The following is a 22,156-nucleotide window of genomic DNA, read 5'->3' as shown; positions in this document are numbered from 1 at the left end:
ATCGATCAGCTTTGCTAGAGCGGCTTGAGCAGAACGTAACACATTGGTAAGGTCTGTCCCTTTCTGAGGATTTGAGAATTATAATTGTTGCTTTCCACAAAGATGGTCTAGGACAGTGGTCTCCATTATGGTGCCCAGGTTGCCCGCACGTAGTCTGTGAGTTGCCCGCCAAGCACATTCTATTAATAACTTCAATTGTAATATTTATTTATTACATATTTTTGATATTAGCTTGGCTTTTTATGTGTGTTAACATTGGAAACAATGATAAAACATATCAATAAATAAAATATAATAAAATCAACAAGTAAAACAAAAAGGTTTTGAGTAGACTATATAAAAAAAGTAGCCCTCCAGATTGATTTATCCAACAAAAGGTTGGAGACCCCTGGTCTAGGCTATAAGGAGATCAGTAACACCCTGAAACTGAGTTACAGACAGTACAGTGGCCAAGGTTTTGTGGTTCCACCTAGAACAGTACTTGCAAGGTCAATCAAAAAAGCTGAGTACTAGTGTTGTGTGTCAGGTGCAGAATTGCTTTAGAGGTTGCAGAGGCGGAAGGTTAGACCACACGCGGCACACTGCCAAAAGGCAGTTTTTATGGCCGTCGTCCCTGAAGGAAGCCTCTTCTGAAGCTGGCTCACAAGAAAGCCCCGAAACGGACATCAGCAGTTATCAACAGACAAGCTTTTGAAGACAAGTTCTTAGAAAAATAAATATCTCAGACTATGAATTATTCTACAACACATTTATTAAAAGGCAAAGTAATGCTTTTATGTGTCAAAGATGTTGTGGAAAGAGCTTACACAAGTATTGTAGTCAGTATAAAATTATACATTGTACATGCTATCATGGGAATTGGTGGCCAGGAACAAGATCACATTAAAACTAAATGTGAATATAACAAGTAAACTAATAGGAAAATCCCAGTCTTACTGTACATACAATACAGACAAAGAAGAAAGCCACAGTTGTCCATTACTCATGTATAAATTTGAAACTAATTATGTGTGGAAATTACTGCTTTAAAGATAGTAAAAAAACTATTGAGACACTGAATCTTTGAAGAAGAAGAAGAAGACAGAGATTGAGACCTTGGACTTATAAAAATTTATCTTTTTTTATTTAAAATGACACCCATGGACCGTGCATCCAATGATATGGTCTGTTTTTTTTTCTGGGGACAATTTAGCATGAGGATCATGTTTAAGCACTAAAGATTATCAATACCAGGGGTTTTAATCTTTATGATGTCAAGGACCCCCAAATATGATTAACATTTTGTTAGGGACCCCCTTTATATACATATACATAGCAATTTACAAATTATGTATAATGAATATATAATTGGTTGGCTAAACTTAGTGTAACATGAAGCTGTTTTTGAAACATGTTCAATTCAATATTTCTGTACTACAGCAGCTTTACAAAGAATTCTGCCTTATGGACCCCAGAGATAAAGGGGACTCTAATACAGAAAACACACTACAAAGATACAAAGCAAATATATATGTAGCAAGAAATTGGAGATAAATACTTGATAAATAAATAAAAATATTTCTGTAAAATTTTCTGGGGACCCCCTAGAACAGGTGTGGGCATTCCTGGTCCAGGAGGGCCACTGTTCTGCAAAGTTTAGCTCCATTTTGTCACATTAATCATTTAATGTGTATTTAATATTATTTACAGTTACTTTTCTCTAACTACATTTATAATATATTCAAGTAAGTTTCAAACTGTCTGCATATTTATACATATATCTTTCACTTATAAATCTGCTGGATTCATAAGTGTTTATTCAGTTTACCATCTTCTTCAGGTAAATAAGTGTCTCTTTTGGTTTACCAGCTGAAGCTCTTGGAGGTTCCATTATGAATGTGTGACTGTTAAACACTGTAAATACTGAAAAATTTAGGAGAAAGTTTAGGCATAATACACTGTTTACAGATGTTGTTGTTCTATACAGAAAATATAAAAGCATTAAATCAATAGCTTACTCTAATTTCTCCAGTTTACAGTCTGTATCCCTCTGTAGATCAGAAAGCAGTTTCTCTTCCGAGTCACTTAGTTTATTAAAGCGTAGATCTAATTCTCTCAGGTGTGAGGGGTTTGATCTCAGAGCTGAAGCCAGAGCAGCACAACCTTCCTCTGTAATACTGCAGTCACACAGCCTGTAGAAAGACAATGGGCAAATTCAATGGGAAAACATCACACTTTGAGGCAAGATCATTGCAAGATCATAAAAAATTATCAATTATAAAAACATTTCCATAATCTAACACACACCATAGTTTCTCCAGTTTACAGCAGGGATCCCTCAGTAGATCAGAGAGCAGCTTCACTCCTAAATTTCCTGGTTTATTAAAGCTTAGATTCAGTTCTTTCACATGTGAAGGGTTTGATCTAAGAGCTGAAGCCAGAGCAACACAGCCTTCCTCTCCAATATTACATTCCCACAGCCTGCAGGGAGTGAAGAACAAAAACACATCTAAGGGCTTTTCACACTGTGCTTAACCATAGGTTATCTTCGTTCTAAACCCCGCTTTTAAAGTGCCCATCTTATGACTGCTTTCCACAAGTTAAATAGGTGTTTGAGTTCCATAAAACATTTTTCAGAAGTTGTTTGCTCGAAATAGCTTGTAGGAAAAGATTGTTACCCATCTCTAGTAGCCTCTGTTTCAGTGCCTTGATTGTGCCATTTTGAGGTGGTCAAAACATATTTATGAGCTGCTGCTCCTTTGATCACGCCCCACTACTAACGTCATGTGCGCGTGCGCAATGTTATCGCGAGTAGTGCAGACTGTATTATTATTTTATATATTATATATTATTATTAACGGTTTATGTATTGCCAACAGACAAATCAAGCAAAAAAGTATCACTAATAAGTACATTCCAGGAGAAGAAACTCATGACACAATGATTCGAGAGAAAATTGTGATGTAGCAGTTTCAACAATACACTCATTTTCCCTGGACAACGCTAACATATTCCCGTTATAAAACATTTTCAAACGCATTATTTTTTGCAAATAACAGAAATTAAGACCCAGTGGGCGATGTATACTGCTTGCGGACAGCATGCTAATTGCTAGAAGCTAGCGGGAGGTCTGCCGTATCTTGGGAAAGTGATAGAGACTTGGGGGTACGTTAGCCTCGTCGGTAAAGCCGGGTCGGTAAGGCTCGGTCCTGGTTAGTTTGGCAAAATTCTATTACTTAGTAAGTTCATGTAGAATTGTAAAACAAAGCAGTTAAATATTTCTTTTAACTGTCGAAAAGTACGGTAGCTGGTCACTGGCTTTGCAAACTACGCTGCAAACTAACTAGCATAGCGGTTAGCCATCATGTCGTTCTCAATGGCAAATGACTGCTAAAACACACACACAAGTTCACCCACTCTACGTGCAATAATTCGTGGGCGGGATGATGTCAGTTTTTTCTGCTAACAATATATAGCCTACTGTCTACAAACATTAATAATATTAACATTACTATACATCGTATAAAAGGTATAACTTACGGGTTTAAAATCAGTGTATGGTCTCTGTTTTGAGATACAGATGCTCTAGCATCATAAATGTTGTACTTTGTGACAGAAGTCCAGATGACAATATGCAGAATATAAACGTCACTTCTTACCTTTTGTGTTGATATAACAATCGCAAATCGAATCCAGTCTGTTTCAGATGTATGAATAATCCATGAAAGTCCAATAAAATACATCCAATGACCATTTTTGTCCACACCGTATAATCCGTGAAATATAGATACATAGTCTGTTGTTTACATTAGTTCTTGCATAAACCTCTTGTAATAGAATATAATATCGCCTGAGGACTATTTGCGTCGTAACACACTGTATTTGAGATTACACTTTAGGTTCCTGTTAACACATAAACACGCGTTAAAACTTTGTTTTTAAAAGTTGGCTGGAGTATAATCTATAATATCCAAATAGCGCTGTTATTTCCGTGAGAAAAGATATCAGCGAAGTGACTGCTCTGTGCTCTCTAGCTACCTGGTGGGTTGAGACCTGCGAGTGGGGTGGTGGGCGGGAAAGTTCAAACGGAATTTAACGACAAGGCTAGTTACGTCACAACGGAGCTGAGTTTGAAACTGTGCAATCTGAGACAGGCAAGGCAGAGGACATCCAGAAACCCGTATCTCACTCAAAACAGCATGGATGGATTTTTTTCCAAGTTTGAATGCGTGTGGAAGCACCAAAGACACAAAATAACACCACAAAACCCAGAAAAGGTGAGTTTTTCATAATATGGGCACTTTAACTTTGGGTTGAGGAGCATTTTACACTTATAATTTAGAAGCAATATCCCTGAAATTAACCCAGGGTTATGAAACCCTGCTCCGAAGCAGGGTTAGCACCGCTTTTGCGAGGCCAAGAGCATGCAGTGTGAAATGAAGCAGTTAGAATGTTATGACTCAATGCTTAGCAACAAAAACTAAATCAGACCAATCAGAAAACAGAAGTTCAAGTACCTCATATCACCATGTGTACTGGAAAGACATCCCAGGAGACCTAAAACATCCTAGAAAGATTTACGTTGCCCCCTGTTCTATCAGTGATGCTGAAGCACGACAAGCGGTTATTTAAAGTGACAGCACACTATTTTAATACAGTCAGTTTGAGTCGCTTTTTATCCAATCATGACTGTTGATACCACAAATATGCAAATGAAAATGTTAACCCAGGGTTTAGGAATGTACAGTGTGAAACATCAGATTATGAATACCCAGGGTTATCTCTTAACCCCTGGTTAAGAATGAACAGTGTGAGACGTGAAATGGATAACCCAGTATTCCATTAACCTGGGGTTTAGAATAACCCAGGGTTAACAATTTCAGGTGTGAAAAGCCCTTTACTCTCTGAATCTACCATGTTTGACCCATTCTTCAGTGGGAGCTAAGCAGCAGATGGAATGTGATTTTCAGATTTTCAATGATAGGCCTATTGACATTAAAACTGTAGTAAAAATTAAGTGAAACATCCCACACTGAATCAACCTTCAGTTCATTTTCAAACACTCACCCTAAAATCTCTAGTTTACAAAGTGGATTCTCCAGTAGAGCAGAGAGCAGCTTCACTCCTGAGTCTCCTGGTTTATTATTGTTCAGATTCAGTTCTCTCAGGTGTGATGGGTTTGATATCAAAGCTGAAGCCAGAGCAGCACAGCCTTCTTCTCCAAAATTACATTCCCACAACCTGCAAAAAATGAACAAATGAGATGAGCTGAAGAAACATAAACAACTAAATAAATATAAAATAAAAAATAGCTCCTCAAAACTGGCAGTCGATGTGGCGTAAGATTTGGGTGCTCCAACAAGGAATGAGAATTATACACACACTTAACATAACATAAGAATTCCTCATTGCAAACTTGAGGCACTTGTTGGTAATGGACAGCACCTGTCGGTCCCCCACAAAAGACACTCTCTTGATGAAGGTGAGTGCTATTAGGATAGGTTCTCACTGAGAAATGGCTTTCCCTGGGGCTAAAATGAGGCTATTTGTAGACCTTAAAGGACCACTGAGAGGTCCAAAGAGGGACTAGAGAGCAGCCTAAGAAGATTTAATCCACATGCGCCCCTAAGGACTCTTCTGATCAAGTCATGCTGTCCAGAGACTTACCCTCAACAGTGACATCATGCCATACCATCTACCTGCAGGTACCAGCTCAAGAGCAGGTAAACCAGATGGCTACGTTTGCCATGGCAAATCAAATCTTGTGTTATTTTGTGTGTCGAGGGTGGACAGAGTTGTATTTTAAAGTTTAATGTTTTAATAGCATGACATGTTTTGGTAATAATTTTTTTTGCTCAGAGCGAGGTTAGTGGCGTTGCAGTTATTGCATTAACACAAAATTGTTCTTTCCCACATGCAGCTCTTTAAATGTTTTGGCTTGGTGCAGGATAGCCATGGCGTGCAGGGTGGAAGCAACCTTACATGCAGCAGAGGTGAGAAGGACAGCCTACCCCCTTCAGGAGGGAGCATTGGTTGACCTCTTCAAGTGGTGGCTGTTTGTATCGAGAGAGATGTATGACAACTGCAAATTCCACCTGAGAAATTTTGACATATCCCCTAGACGTCACACCGCCAAGGGAGGTAAGGATGGAAGAGCCAGCGAAGAGTGAACAGTCCGAGAGGGGTGCCTTCCACGACTTCGGCAGCTCCTCATGCCCTTTGGGAAGTAGGGCACTGGGGCAGAGTGGGGCTTTAGCAGCATGTCCCAATCCCAGATAACAAGGCAGCTCGCCCGCGATAGCACATGTGCCATTTCTGTATCCACCCCATCCTGTGCTTACCACACACAAGTGGAGGCTCAGGAGATAGCAGATAGCAGAACTTTACCCTCTGATGCTGTGTCAGATAATTCGTCTTCATCATGAGCTGAGAATATCATGGTAAGTCTGTTCTGATTGCTCTTTCTCATTGACCAGCTATGTTGTAAACATTTTAGTTTTTGCTTTATTCATCTTGAAAAACATCAGATTTTTCTTAGATGTCAAAAAATATTCCAAAATAATAATACTCACTTTAGTTTCTTTAGTTTACAATGTGGATTCTTTAGTACATCAGAGATCATCTTCACTCCTGAGTCTCCTGGTTTATTAAAGCGCAGATCCAGTTCTCTCAGATGTGAGGGGTTTGATCTCAGACCTGAAGCCAGAGCAGCACAACCTTCTTCTGTAATATCACAACTGAAAAGGCTGTAGGAAAAATGTACTTTTGGTCACGACCTTCGAATGTGACTAGCTTGCTGTGAAGAAATGGATACGGTTCTATCCTATCAGTGTTTTCCTTGCATCTAAAAGCTATTAAATAGTAATAACACTCACTCTAGTTTCTCCAGTTTACAGTGTGGATCCCCCAGAGTAGAAAGCAGCTGCACTCCTGAGTCTCCTGGTTTATTACGGCTTAAATTCAGTTCTCTCAGGTGTGAGGGGTTTGATCTCAGAGCTGAAGCCAGAGCAGCACAACCTTCCTCTGTAATACCACAGCTAAAAAGCCTGCATGCAGAGAATATACAGAACAAACAATTAACTTAATATTTTGTGATGAGTAATGTTTGAATTATTTAATTTAAGCAGTTAATCATTTCTGACTTAGGTTACACATAAATAAGTGGTTATGTGTCATGTGTTTCTGCATAGGTTTTTGGGGGTGGGGCTTGATCTGATCCATCAACAAAATTAACTCCCTGAATCACTGAGTTTGTTTACTGAATTGAAAACTGATTTATTCCACCACAAGGCTTTTTGTACTTTAGAATTGTGTAATTTAAATTAGTATTTTCAATGACTGGTCGTTTAGGTGTTTAAGAGCGCACACACAGTCATTCTGGCCCATTTGATGCCACTTTTATGTGTCAAAGTATTCAAGTTGCTATTCTGTGAATCCAAGTTGTTGTCCTATGAGTCCCTGTGGAGTGGATTCAGGTGTGTTTAAATAGTAAGAGTTTAAAAATGTGTAGTGTTGGTGTGTCTCCAGGAACAGGGTTGGGAAACACTGATCCTTTGATCCATCCTGTTCATAACTCTTACAGCAAGCAGCAGAGGGAATAAACCTGTTCTGTTAACACCCTATCTTCAGGAGATAAATCTTGTTCTGTAGCTGGAACTGGCCGTTTATGATAACACCATTGGTTTACAACACATGAAACACTTGCACATGATCATTCAGCCTTGCTTGCAGTCCCCCACTCGCCAATGGCAACCCACTAGCATGGACACATTCATCACTCCACTTCCCTTTGCTGCTTCCAGTATCTATGTAGCAAAGAAGGATGGGGACCTCCTACTCTACGTTTAATTATTTTGTACTGAATAAAATCACTGTTAAGTTCCGGTATCCACTTCCCCTCATTACCAGTGCTTTGGAACTATGACGCAGCTATGAAGTCATCAGAAGTCTTCAATGACTAGGAAGTCTTCAGTAAGGTTGACCTGTTTAGTGCCTACAATTTATTCCAGATACGTGAGGAGAATAAGTGAAAGTTTGGGAATAGGATTGGGGATACAAGCCTAGGGCTCCTACCTATCCCTTTTCAAATGAGTCAAAATAAATAAATAATGGAAGATTTAAATATTGTTTTGTCAAACTTACAACCCCAAATCAGAAAAAGTTGGGACACTGTAGAAATTGTGAGTAAAAAAGGAATTGAATAATTTACAAATCTCATAAACTTATATTTTATTCACAATAGAATATAGATAGCATATCAAATGTGGAAAGTGGGACATTTTGAAATGTCATGCCAAATATTGGCTCATTTTGGATTTCATGAGAGCTACACATTCCAAAAAAAGTTGGGACAGGTAGCAATAAGAGGCCGGAAAATTTAAATGTACATATAAGGAACAGCTGGAGGAGGACCAATGTTTAGGAATAGGAATGTTGTCCCATTCTTGTCAAAAACAGGCTTCTAGTTGTTCAACTGTCTTAGATCTTCTTTGTCGCATCTTCCTCTTTATGATGCGGTGAATGTTTTCTGTGGTTGACAGATCTGGAGTGCAGGCTTGCCATTTCAGTACTTCTACGCAGTCTTGACTTTGTAATTGATGCAGTATGTGGTCTGGCATTGTCATGTTGGAAAATGCAAGGTCTTCCCTGAAAGAGACGACGTCTGAATGAGAGTATATGTACTCTAAAACTTGGATAAACCTTTCAGCATTGATGGTGCCTTTCCAGATGTGTAAGCTGCCCATGCCACACGCACTCATGCAACCCCAAACCATCAGAGATGCAGGTTTCTGAAATGAGCGATAATAACAACTTGGTTTGTCATTGTCCTCTTTAGTCCGGATGAAATGGCATCCCAGTTTTCCAAAAAGAACTTTAAATTTTGATTCGTCTGACCACAAAACAGTTTTCCACTTTGCCACAGTCCATTTTAAATGAGCCTTGCCCAGGGAAAACGCCTGTGCTTCTGGATCATGTTTAGATATGGCTTCTTTATTGATCTATAGAGTTTTAGCTGGCAACAGCGAATGGCACGGTGGATTGTGTTAATCGACAATGTTTTCTGGAAGTATTCCATAGCCCAGGTTATGATTTCCATTACTGTAGCATTCCTGTATATGATGCAGTGCCGTCTAAGGGCCCGAAGATCACGGGCATCAAGTATGGTTTTCTGGCCTTGACCCTTACACACAGAAATTATTCCAGATTCTCTGAATCTTTGGATGATATTATGCACTGTAGATGATAATAACTTCAAACTCTTTGCAATTTTTCTCTGAGAAACTCAGAAAACTATTTTTTCACCGCAGCATTTGGGGAATTGGTGATTCTCTGCCCATCTTGACCTCTGAGAGACACTGCCACTCTGACAGGCTTTTTTATACCCAATCATGTTGCCAATTGACCTAATAAGTTGCAAATTGGTCCTTAAGCTTTTCCTTATATGTACATTTAAATTTTCCGGCCTCTTATTGCTACCTGTCCCAACTTTTTTTGGAATGTGTAGCTCTCATGAAATCCAAAATGAGCCAATATTTGGCATGACATTTCAAAATGTGTCACTTTCTACATTTGATATGCTATCTATATTCTATTGTGAATAAAATATAAGTTTATGAGATTTGTAAATTATTCAATTCCTTTTTTACTCACAATTTCTACAGTGTCCCAACTTTTTCTGATTTGGGGTTGTAATTAAAAAACAACTCACTGTAATTTTTTCAGTTGACATTGTGGATCCTCCAGTCCAGCAGCAAGCAGCTTCATTCCTAAGTCTCCTAGTTTATTGTTGTTCAGATTCAGTTCTCTCAGGTGTGAGGGGTTTGATCTTAGAGCTAAAGCCAGAGCAGCACAACCCTTCTCTGTAATATTACACTCACACAGTCTGCAAAGAAAAAGAAAAAAGACAAATGACTTCTGTTAAAAGAATTTGAGACATTAGTTTTTGATTGATGTACCCAATGTCATTAGAACCTTATCTTAAATCAATTTAGTTCTTGTTATATAAAAACTAATTGTTTACTGGTGTGTCAATACTGTGGAAAACACTGTATGTCTAAGGCTGATCCTTTAGATCAGAAAGCTTTCTTTACACCAATGACAATTACTGCATTGATTCATGTATGTGAGATACCCAGTTAGACAAATCCCAACTTATAAAAAGCCCAGTCTAACCACCCATCAGGGGTGAGAGAGAAGTAAAAAAACATAATTTATGATGAGCCATTATAACAATTATTAGCTGAATGATATACAGTAGAGGCTGATCATTCATTTGAATGCCATGCTGCAGCCTTCATTATGGGGCTTACAGATGCAATTATTGAGTCAGGTGCCATACACTTATGTGATGCTATGCTGTATGATATTCATGTGCCAGTTGCATTATTTCTCTGTAACTGTTGTAAGAACAACTCTTTAAATAGAAAACACTGTTTATTCTCACACATGCTAGCATGTAATGTAATCCATCAACTCAGATGGCCGGGAATCTCTGAAGCCCGGCAGTGAGAGCAAGCGATGTGGTTTGTCAGTTTTTGATAAACTTAAAGTCTTTAGCAGATACACCTTCTGCATAGTGTATTTATCCTTGGTTGAGGGATTTTCCAGGATGCAGATGGCTTGTGTGGCTGTGTCAATGCCAAGAGCTGCAACAACATAATAGCATTTTGTGTCAATCGCTGTTTTTTCCCATAAGGCAAACTAAGCCTCGCCTTGGGCAAACCACACAGTCACTTGTTGCTCCCAAAACTCTGGCAGATTTAGAGATACAGCGTTCAGGTACATTGTACAGTAAGTTAGTTGTTCTGCGTTGGGGTGACCAATCTCTTGAGCTACATTGGTGTGATTGCAACAACAACAACAACACTGTAACTTTATTAAACTTACCGTTTTGATGATAATATCACCACAACAACACTTCAACGAAAGTGAACCACCCTCTTAAGTTGGACTTGTTGAATATGTGTATGTCAGTGTGTGAATTATGTAAGTCAGTAAGAAATATGTGAAGTGCTGGCATCTGCCACTTTTGAGTTATTAACAGTGTTTATTAGTTTGTCAAACTGAAAGACAGACTTTACATGGGCTTGTTTCTGCTCTCATGATTTTCCCGCAATAGATGCAAGGTCAGTAGAGTAGAGATCTACTTTGCAGCCCTGATCCAACACACCTGCCACTAACTTTCAAGTATAGTGATCCATGAATGTATGTATCAGTAAGAAGTCACTGTCAAATACTCACTCAGCTTTTCTAGATGCTTTGACCACTGGCAGAAGTTTCAGAAGACATTCTTCTGATGGATCATATTTACTTAGTTTAAACTCATCCAGCTCTTCTTCTGAGTTCAGTAACACAAACACCAGAGCCGACCAATGAGCACGAGAAAGTTTGACTCCAGAGAGACGACGGACACCTTTTTTGCTCACATATGTTTGGACTTCCTGCACTAAAGTTCGATCATTCATTTCATTCAGACAGTGAAACAAGTTAATTGATTTCTCTGGACATTTATTTTCCATGATTTTCTTTTTAATGTAAACAACTGTTTCCTGACTGTTATAAGAGCTGCTTACTGTCTTTCTCTGGAGGCCTTGTAAGAGAATCTGATTAGACTCTAGTGTGAGACCCAGAAGAAATCGTAGGAAAAGGTCCCACTGTCCGTTTTCACTCTGTAAGGCCTTGTCCACTTCTTTCTTCAGTAAATCAGTCATAGATGACCTGAGCACATTTCTGAGTCTTGCTTTTTGTTTAGAAATGGAGAGCATCTTGAATAAAGCAGCTAGAAACTCCTGGATGCTCAGATGTACAAAGCTGTAGACCTTCCCCAGCTGCAGTCCAGACTCCTCTCTGAAGATCTGAGTACAAACTCCTGAATACACTGACACTTCTCTGACATCAATGCCACACTCTCTCAGGTCCTCCTCATAGAAGATCAGGTTCCCTTTCTCAAGTTGCTCATAAGCCAACTTTCCTAGTGACCAAATGCTTTTTCTAATCTGACAAAAATCTATTTCATGTTTCCCATCATACCTTTGAGTCTTCAGCTTGGTCTGAAAGATCAGGAAGTGTGTAAACATTTGTGTAAGAGTCTTGGGGATCTCTGCATTCTCTGCTTCACCCAACATTCTCTCTAGAACAGTGGCTGAAATCCAACAGAAGACAGGTATGTGACACATGATGTAAAGGCTTCTTGATGATTTGATATGTGTGATGATTCTATCACCAAGGCTCTGATCACTTATTCTCTTGCTGAAATATTCCTCCTTCTGAGGATCATTAAAGCCTCGCACCTCTGTGACTCGGTCTACAAACTCAGAAGGGATCTGATTGGCTGCTGCTGGTCGAGAGGTTATCCAGAGGAGAGCAGAAGGAAGTAGACTCCTCTGGATGAGGTTTGTCAGAAGCACATCCACTGAGGCACGTTCTGTTACATTTGACAATCTCTGATTGTCATGGAAATTTAGATTTAGTTGACACTCATCTAGACCATCAAATATAAACATGACTTTGTAAATATTCAAATCTGTTAATACCAGTTCTTTTGTTTCTTCGTAAAAGCAATTTAGAAGTTCGACAAGACTGATATTTTTCTTGATCAAATGTTTCAAATTTAGTTCCCTGAAAGGAAGTGGAAATATTAAATGAACATCTTGATTTTCTTTTCCTTCAGCCCAGTCAACAATGAACTTCTGCACAGAGACTGTTTTTCCAATTCCGGCAACTCCTTTAGTCAGCACAGTTCTGATGGGTTTGTCTTGTCCAGGTAAGGCTTTAAATATTTCACAGCATTTGATTGGTCTTTGTTGTGTCTCTGGTCTCCTGGACAATGTCTCAATCTGTCTCACCTCATGTTCATTATTGATCTCTCCACTCCCTCCCTCCGTGATGTAAAGCTCTGTGTAGATCTCATTCAAATTTGTTGAGTCACCGTGACTAGAGATTCCTTCATTAATTCTCTGAAATTTTTCCTTTAATCTGGATTTAAGTTTTTGTTGATACACAGGCATCAGTTCTGAAAAATAAAATTTAGCAGAAAAATTGAGCATTCTTAGTGTTGTAAAAATCTACACAGTCTCACCCCATGGCGTCAATATTTGACGACACTTGACCATGCGTCAATATGTTGACGCGGAGGGTATACCTTTCGCATCATTTTTTGACGAACTGGGGACTTCAATACTATTACGTCCGTTGCATTCTCTTTCCTATTTTCTTACCATTTTTGCGTCGGTTTAGGGTTAGATTACGCAAAATTAAACAGTGTACGCGAAATTAAACAGTTGTCACCTGGCGTTGGGGTTAGAGTTAGGTACGCGAAATTAAACAGTTGTCACCTGGCGTTGGGGTTAGAGTTTGGTTTGGGTAGGGATGTCATTATGTAAATCTAAACCGACGCGAAAATGGTAAGAAAATAGGAAAGAGAATGCAACGGACGTAATAGTATTGAAGTCCCCAGTTCGTCAAAAAACAACATATTGACGCATGGTCAAGTGTCGTCAAATATTGACGCCATGGGGTGAGACTGGGTTGTAAAAATATATTATATTTATATCATATATAAAAATATTTTGATGGTCACAACATATTGAAGGCATAGCTTTTAGTTTTTTTGCGACCACTTCAGGTACTCAAAATGGTGGAAGACAAGTTTGAGATGTGAGTGATGTCAGCTGATATTCATGAATAGAATCATTACAGTTCACTTATTTGTTTTTAGAATTTTCCGTTTATAAACAGGAAAATTGGTGGTATGTGATATTTTGGAAAACAGATAGTTATTCACTCAAGGTAACCCTTTATTGTACCCTGTTTTTTTTTCAGGTTGCAACCACACATACAATAATGGCATGATTTTGGTTAATAATAAAGGGATGGTGTAATGTTAATCAACCAATAAAAAGCTCTTTCTTTTTCAAAATTCAAAAACAGGCGAAATGTTAACTGAGATTATAGCAGTTAATAAGAATTTAGTCTACAGTACAGTGCTGCTTAGTTCAACATCATTTTAGATTTTTAGTTTTTCGACATCCACAGAAAGCTTAGACACTCACTTTCACTCCATTCCACACAATGTTGCATTAAATCAAACACCTAAAAGGTCTTATTTGTTAAAATGAGTTTTAAATTTTAGAAGTGATTAATTTTTTAGAAATTTTATGTGAATCATGAATGTTTTCACAATGATTTTAGTACACATAATATGTAGTGTAATAATATGATGATCCAGATTTCTTACTTGACTGTAGTGTGTTAGCGAGGTCTGTCTGGTTCATCTTTCTCAGGATGTGTACTGTTATTTTCAGAATCATCTCTTTGACTCTGCTGCGACTCCTATCATCATCATCATCCTCCTCTCTCTTAGAGCATTCTGGATAATCTGGACTCAGCAGTCTCTTAAAACTGTTTAACTCATTCTTTATTACAGAGATGATTTTGTGCTCAACTTCCTGATATCACAGTGAACAATTAAACAGTGAAGCTTTATTTAATAACAGAGAGAATGAAAATTCCAAAACACAAAAGCAATTTATTTGTATTATTAATTTATTTTATAAAAAGACCAACCAAAAGCCTTAATAGATATGACTGAATTATATCATATCTGTAACTCATACAGTAAAGCACACATTCCAATGACTCATCAGACAGCATCATCTACTGCAAGTATGTGGGTAAAACAATTCAAAAGACAAAAGGAGGAGTTTTTATTACTGCTCAAAAGTCAGTAACAAAAGGCTAATGGGTTAGGACATAACACACAAATACCTTTAAAATGAATTCCATCTTTTGTGCATTACATGATTCGGGTCCAGCCTGTTTTTGACTGTAATTCAACAGTAATACATGTTATACAGTTAATAAATAGTTAACATAATATTTATTAAATTAACAACTAAGCAATACCTTGGATCAGCAGAAGAGTCTCCCCTACTGAAATTTGCTTGTGGATCCATTGACAGGTCACTCTTCATAGACACACAACTGCAGGGTGCAGGAGATCTCTTCTCACACAGACTAAAACAAAACAGCAATCAAACTTTGAATCAAACATTGCTCTAAATTTAACCATAGTATGGTGAAAACACAGCAAACTGTGTTTAAAGGATTAGTCAATTTTCTTAAAAAAAAATCTAGATAATTTACTCACACCCATGACGTCCAAAATGTTGATGTCTTTCTTTGTTCAGTTGAGAAGAAATTATGTTTTTTGAGGAAAACATTCCAGGATTTTTCTCATTTTAATGGACTTTAATGGACCCCAACACTTAACAGTTTTAATGCAGTTTAAAGTTGCAGTTTCAAAGGACTCAAAACGATCCCAAACGAGGCATAAGGTCTAACTAGTGAAAAAAACTTCTCGGCTTCCTCCAGTTCTGTGGCGCGACCTCACGTAATTGCGTAATGACGTAGAAAGGTCACGTGTTACATATATTAAACGCACATTTGCGGACCATTTTAAACAATAAACTGAAACAAAGACATTAATTAGTATCATTCCACATACAACACATCGGAACAGTCCTCTCTCTCTCTACACATGTATACACTGGGGCATAGTTTCCCATACGCATACATAAGTATTGCGTGAGGTCGCGCTGCCGCATCACACGACCGGAGGAAGACAATATGTTTTGGTTTAAAAGTGCATATTCGTTTCGCTAGATAAGACCCTATTGCCTCGTTTGAGATCGTTTAGAGTACTTTGAAACTGCATTAAAACTGTTAAGTGTTGGGGTCCATTAAAGTCCATTAAAATGAGAAAAATCCTGGAAAGTTTTCCTAAAAAAACATAATTTCTTCTATACTGAACAAAAAAAGATATCAGCATTTTGGATGACATGAGTAAATTATCTGGATTTTTTAAAGAAAATTGAGTGCTTCTGACATGTTTTCTTGTAAATGAGCATTTTTTACCAGACTTAATAGATTTTGCCAACAACATGTATATCTGAATGACCCGAGGCCAGGATTAAGCAAATTTTAAGCGAAAGTAATTGAGAGCAATCGGTTAATATCATTATCTCATTGTGGTGTTTTTAGAGGCTTTTGCATATGAGCCCCTCAAAATGATGTCTTTCTTAACTGACTCTGAATTGAACTGTTAAGTAGACCTAAATGATTGCTTTATTAAAAGGACGGGCTGGAGTACAAGACTGAGCAAAACTTAACTGCTCTGATCCTGTGGTTTTAAGTTTTTTTACCAGAACAGAAATGTTTCTTTTAGGTATTTTTAGAACCTAGAGATTAGGCCAGAAACCATTGAGCTCAACATACACCCATTCTGAACTTTTAACGTTTGAAAACTAAACGCATTATGCCTGTGAACCACCATATTGCACTCATAATAAAAACTCACTTGGGCTCATTGGAGAAGTTTTCCTCCATGCAGTGTTGTTGAAAATCCATTGGTTGGTTTCTCATCAGAGACACATTGCTATGTAAAACCGATTGAGTAAAAATAAACAACAACATGCTATTTGTTTATTTATTTTTTACATGAAATACTTAAAGCATGAAAATACTTCAACTTCACTCACCTCTTGTCCTTTTTATTTTCATGGTCTTCAGACAGACTCACTCTAAAGGCCATTTTATTATCTTAAAGCTGTTGATCAAACCAAGTGAGTTTTGTATCATCTTAGAAATACATTTCTCTCTCATATCTCACTGTCTCATCAACAAATTTCACCCCATCAATAACATCAAAGACAGCAGCACTAACTCACACACACACTTTGTTAAATGAAAACAAAAGTAGAATCAGATCATTCCATATCTCCTGATGTACTTTAAACTCTTTCAAAATGGATCTGTATCAAATTCTCAGTGTTTAAAATTTGTATCACAAGTGGAAAGGAGAAACACATCATGTTTACACCTTATATTTTAAAAACTTTTGTCGAATTTCAACTGCTTTTGCCTACTGAAGGGGTGGTCTGTGGGCGAGTTATCTGCATTTTTAAGAACACTAACCTTTGTCTTAGTAAGTGAGGTGTTGGCGGAAGAGATGGGGGTTTACCCAATTCTTAAAGACGGCTACAAAATCAGCAGATCTTGTCCCAACCGACAGATCATTCTATAGATTTGGAACAAATCCAGGAAGGTACACGATAGTAATTTGTTCCCTTTTTGGAATGGCACAACAACAAGACGTCACTTGTTGGCAGAACACAGGGTACATAAGTCTGTATAAGTCAGTAATGGTAAAGAGGTCCTGACCCAATGGCGGTTTTGAAGGCCAGGAGCAGAGATTTGAATTTGATGCAAGCTATAGGAAGCCAATGTAACCTGACAAAGAGAGGAGTGACATACGCCCTCTTTGGCTCATTAAAGACCACTCTTGTCTTATGAAAGACCACTCTTGATCCATTCTGTAGGGGTTTGGTTGTGCAGGCTGGGAGTCAGGCCAGTTGCACATTGCAATAGTCCACTCTGGACAAGACTTGTGCAGCATGCTCAGATAGGAAAGGTCTAATCCTTTAATTTTGTAAAGGATAAATCTGCAAGAGCAGATGGTGCTGGCAACATGATCTCTAAAACTAATCAGTTAATCATCAACTACCCCCTCCCAGGTTTTTGGCTGACCTGGAAGGCGTAATGGTCAAGGAAACTATTTGAATAGAAAGGTTGTGATGAATCTTAGAGTCAGATGATAATATTACGTCAAAGTCTGCTGCAATTGTGTTGTTAGTAAACATACTGTACAGAGTTTTGTACAGGTATGTAAAAGTTTTATCTTTTAAATTTAGAGCAATTGATGAAATAAGCTTGCGAAATGAAAAGGCTCGCCAAATGAAACAAAAAGGAAAGAGGGGGTGAGCAGCCGCTTCAGTTTTATCCATGAAAGCCTAAAGACAGCACTGTAAACCGTGTGTTCATGCTAGAAGTCAGGTCTGGTGTAAAAATATTGTGCTCGATACATCACAATAGATCAATAGAATGAGAGTAGATAGAGAGCAGGTGGTCTTTCGTGGCTGTTCGAACATATTCAACCATGTGTGTCTACGCCGCAAAAGCAATCCGGTCAAATGCGTTTTTCTGACTCTGAATGTGGTCAAAAGTGGATGAGCTTAAAACGTTTTACACCCTGTTTACACCTTTATTTAGCGTAGTTCACTTCTGATCCGATCAAACAAATTGCATCTTAATACCAGTTGTAAACAAACTCTTAATATCAGGTATAAACAGCCCCATTGACCCAGTTCAGATACAAAATGAAATGTGTTTATAGTCTCAACTGCATACCTTATTACAGCAGTTTTATAGTCATAACAGTTTATTATCATATTGAGCATTTTACTAATAAACTTTCAAAACTCTAAATAATGAGATGCATGTGTACAAATGTGTACACTTATTCAAAAGAACCATGAACTAAACTAAACACAGTAGATAAAATACATGAATCTGTTAAAGGAAAATATAAGTGAAATTAGACAACTTTCAGACTCAGTATAGTAGATATTAAGATACTACACATTGTTTTCTCTCTGAATGTTGTTTACTCACATCCCAAAATGAATCCTGATGGCTTATGTCTCAACTGACAGCCAAAAAATTCTAAAAAGAGGAAAAATCCAAGGATTATGGTTTGGTACCAATTTCCCCCGTACAGACACCTGAAAGAAACCATTGCAAATGTAATATTATATATACAGATTAAAAGTTTTACCTGTATTTTAGTAATCCAGTGAAGTAAACATTCCATTAAGAAACTCCTGACGAGAGGAACAAAAACTTCAAACTACATTACGCATTTTACATGACTTACAGAAGCAGCTAAATCTAAAATGGATGACCAAAGAATAAGCAGTGTGTACCAAATCTGCAGCTCATTAAAATAATAAAACAACTTTTATTCCCACAAGCACTTCTACAAATTACAACACCAAAGTGATTAAAGGAAAAACTGCTGCCCTGTTTCTGGAATGCTGCCTGGAATGCTGCTGCTCTCCGGGTTAACATGGGCAGAACCCAGGCACAGAGAACTTTAATAAACAAAAGTGAAACCCAGAATGAAATGTCAAACAGAAAGGCCCAAATTGCAGCTATTAAAACTATAAGATAAAACTAAAAACAATGAAGGGGGAAGAATACTACACAGAACCATAACACATCACTTGGCTAGATTTTATTTAGAAAAAAACAACACAACTAAAACAACTAAAAACTATGCAACACAGGAAATCAAACGCAAGGGCAATATATAGGCAAGAAACAGAAGAGAGTACCAAAAGGGAAAAAGATGTAAGGTATAAACTAATAAATGAAAGATTAATCAGGAAACAAAAGAGGTCAAGACATGCAACAGGAGAGCACATGGCATACAGAAGACACTAGCATTAGTTACCTTTCTGAAAAATCCAGCTAAAACCAGCATAAGCTGGTAGCTGGTTTTAACTGGTTTAAGGTGGGAGTAGCTGGTTTAAGCTGGTCCTCCCAGCCTGGCAAAGCTGGTCAAGCTGGTGGGTCAGCTGGTCTTCCAGCCTGACCAGCTAAGTCCAGCAAGACCAGTTTAAAAAGTGTCCAAACCATAGCTTGACCAGCTTAAAAAGTGACCAAAACACAGCTAGACCAGCTTGCTTCACCAGAAATACCAGCTAAAATCAAGCTGGGAGACCAGCTAAAACCAGCTCACCAGCTTATGCTGGTCTAAGCTGGATTTTTCAGTAGGGTATTGTAGTTAAACTTTGGTAAACACAAAATAACCATGGTTTTGACAACCATGTTTTTTAAAAAACCATAGATAAACCAATGTTTAGTGTAATAAAACTATGCTCTTGCTAATAGTAATTAATACACCAAAAACACTTTTACCACCATAAAACCATGGTGAATTTTCATAAGAATCGCCACAAGAGGGCAGGAGTACATTTTCAGATTTTGATTGAAGTTTAAAAGGGGACATGAAATGTAAAAAACAGATGACCAACATGGATAAATTGTTTATAATGAGCATTAAAATTTTCCATAAAAAATAACAACAGATTTCATGGGGACAAAAGGGTGAAATAAATATTGGTATTATAATCATATTATTAATTTTAATCATATAATTATTATAATTTCCAACTAAAAAGATTTGAAAGACCTAGACTAAAATAAATGTAAGTGCTGTCCAAACTGAAAACAACTTGCACTGACATATCTTAAAATACATCAGTGCGCTTTATTTTGCCTCTAAATGCACACAAATAATGTTTTTAGTGAGCCACGTTTGTTAAAACTAGTTATATTTTCTAATTAAACTAAGGTCTAGTCCTGGCTTAAGCTAATCCCTGTCCTGGAAACCACCCCAAGGCAAAGATTGTTTCTCAGAGAACCTAACATGGGCTATTCATGCGTGTTCTCATTTCTAAGGGTGATGCTGGTGTATCCTGCATGTTAATCCCACATGCTTGGATATTGATGTAGCTTTATTTCAGTTTATTTAAAAAACATGACTAAATGTGTAAAAAGAAAATGAGTTTTTATCAGAGTCTTCGTGTTCTTGATTTCAGCACTCATAATATAACTTTTCAAATCATTTGGACATTGCTTGGTCCAGAAGAAATCTATATGGTTTTATATCCCCAATTTGTAAACCCCAGTAGTCCTACATTTCTTATTCAATTATCTAATTTTCATAAGCTTTTAAATGCAATTGCTTTTCACATTCATGCATTCAATGGAAAAACCTGTATTATTAAGAACAAGTAAAAAATAATGGTTTGCTAAAGAAATTAACGGTAGGATTTATACTTTTGAGCCATAGGTGTCATTTACATTGGGGACGCCGGAGACATGTCCCCACCACTTTGACTTAATCATTGACTTATCGCGCTTCTGTTTTCTACAGTATAGTCCTTTGGCACTGTTTGGTTGAGCTGGTGTTGTAGGGACTGTGACAGTTGACATTGTTGAGGGATTTATGCTGAGTTTTGTTGTGTTGTTGACTGGCCTTGCTATGCCCATTTTTGATCCGCCGTTATTCTATATTTTTGTCCTGCTGTAATGCTTTTTCATCTGATCTTTTGTCCCCACCACTTTTCAACACCAACTGACGCCCCTGTTTTGAGCAACTTCTTTCTCATATGGTGTCTTCATTTGAAGATTACTATTTTGTTGTGAAAAACATCTCTAAATTGCTTCACCTTGTGAAAACACTGTGATGTGTCAACTCAGGTAAAAGGCAGATCCTAACTATTGTTATTTGAGATATTTGTTACATCTGTCACTACACTGTGTGCCATTAGCAATTTTTGGATGTTTGGCAGTAAATGATGTGAAAACCAGGACTTTTATTTGCCTCAAGTCTTTGCATGATTTGTTGTTTACAGGGAGCCCAAATAGCCCCAGAGACTGCTGGATACAAACATTAACAATAACCAACCATGTCACCTCAACCATGTAATAATGCCACAACTACAAAAACATACAAATGTATTATTTGTTTTGGCCAAACAGTTTGGTTACGTTTAAATGTGACACTTATTTGAATGATAGATGCTTATTAAGAATAGGCCTGAAAAAGTTGCTCATAAAAACATGTTTTCATTTATTTATTTTTTTGACTTATAAATGATAAAATGGGGCTTCAGAGCAAGTTTCCCAACAGCAGCCAGGTCGCAAGTGTGAACATTAAAAAAATAAGATTAAAATTAATTTTAAAAAATGAAGGTTGTTTAGTTGATCAACATTGTTTATTTCTGATAAACATATAAATATCATAAAGGTTTTAAAACAAGTAATTGCATTTTTAATAACAAGTGTTATGTACAATACAATAATTCTGTAGTCATTGAATATATGAATAGCGACATGCTGGATATAAACTGATCATTCTTTGGTTGAATTTCCTCAAAGCTTGTGTATGTACTTCGGTTTGAAGTCCTCATTTACAGAGACAGATGAAGTTGAATATCTTGTACTTTGCTCACTGCAAATCACATGATGTAGGAACAACAATTACCACAGGTGAGTAAAGCTACAGGTAAGTGTTAACCATATACAGTCCACATTTGTTCTTATCACACTGCACTATTTAACTTTTTCCCTTGTTTGTTTATATAATACATTATTATCCAGCGTGGATCCAGCAGCATTTTATAAATCACCTTAATGCCATTGCACATTGTTCATCACACATACAGATCAAAATTAAGATACAAAATTAATCCTACTTGATAAGAAGTGA

General features: G+C 37.4%; 1 protein-coding gene across 1 annotated transcript; it reads right to left on the bottom strand.

Annotated features, from left to right (window-relative positions):
- Positions 1–1,086: 1,086 nt before the first annotated feature.
- LOC135735949 (NACHT, LRR and PYD domains-containing protein 3-like) lies at positions 1,087–18,877 on the bottom strand. The gene is made up of 15 exons (XM_065254650.2): positions 18,653–18,877; positions 18,490–18,540; positions 16,518–16,585; positions 16,337–16,414; positions 14,884–14,994; positions 14,746–14,803; positions 14,216–14,426; positions 11,221–12,991; positions 9,689–9,862; positions 6,855–7,025; positions 6,552–6,725; positions 5,047–5,220; positions 2,287–2,460; positions 1,998–2,171; positions 1,087–1,902 (listed from the first exon to the last, which is right to left on the bottom strand). The coding sequence occupies exons 3-15, from the start codon at positions 16,568–16,570 to the stop codon at positions 1,887–1,889; spliced, it is 3,339 nt and encodes a 1,112-aa protein (XP_065110722.1). The 5' UTR covers positions 16,571–16,585; positions 18,490–18,540; positions 18,653–18,877; the 3' UTR covers positions 1,087–1,886.
- Positions 18,878–22,156: the final 3,279 nt, after the last annotated feature.

The sequence above is a fragment of the Paramisgurnus dabryanus genome, chromosome 4 (genome assembly GCF_030506205.2).
Source record: "Paramisgurnus dabryanus chromosome 4, PD_genome_1.1, whole genome shotgun sequence".
NCBI classification, from domain to species: Eukaryota; Metazoa; Chordata; class Actinopteri; order Cypriniformes; family Cobitidae; genus Paramisgurnus; species Paramisgurnus dabryanus.
This window is presented reverse-complemented; position numbering and strand designations above follow the sequence as displayed.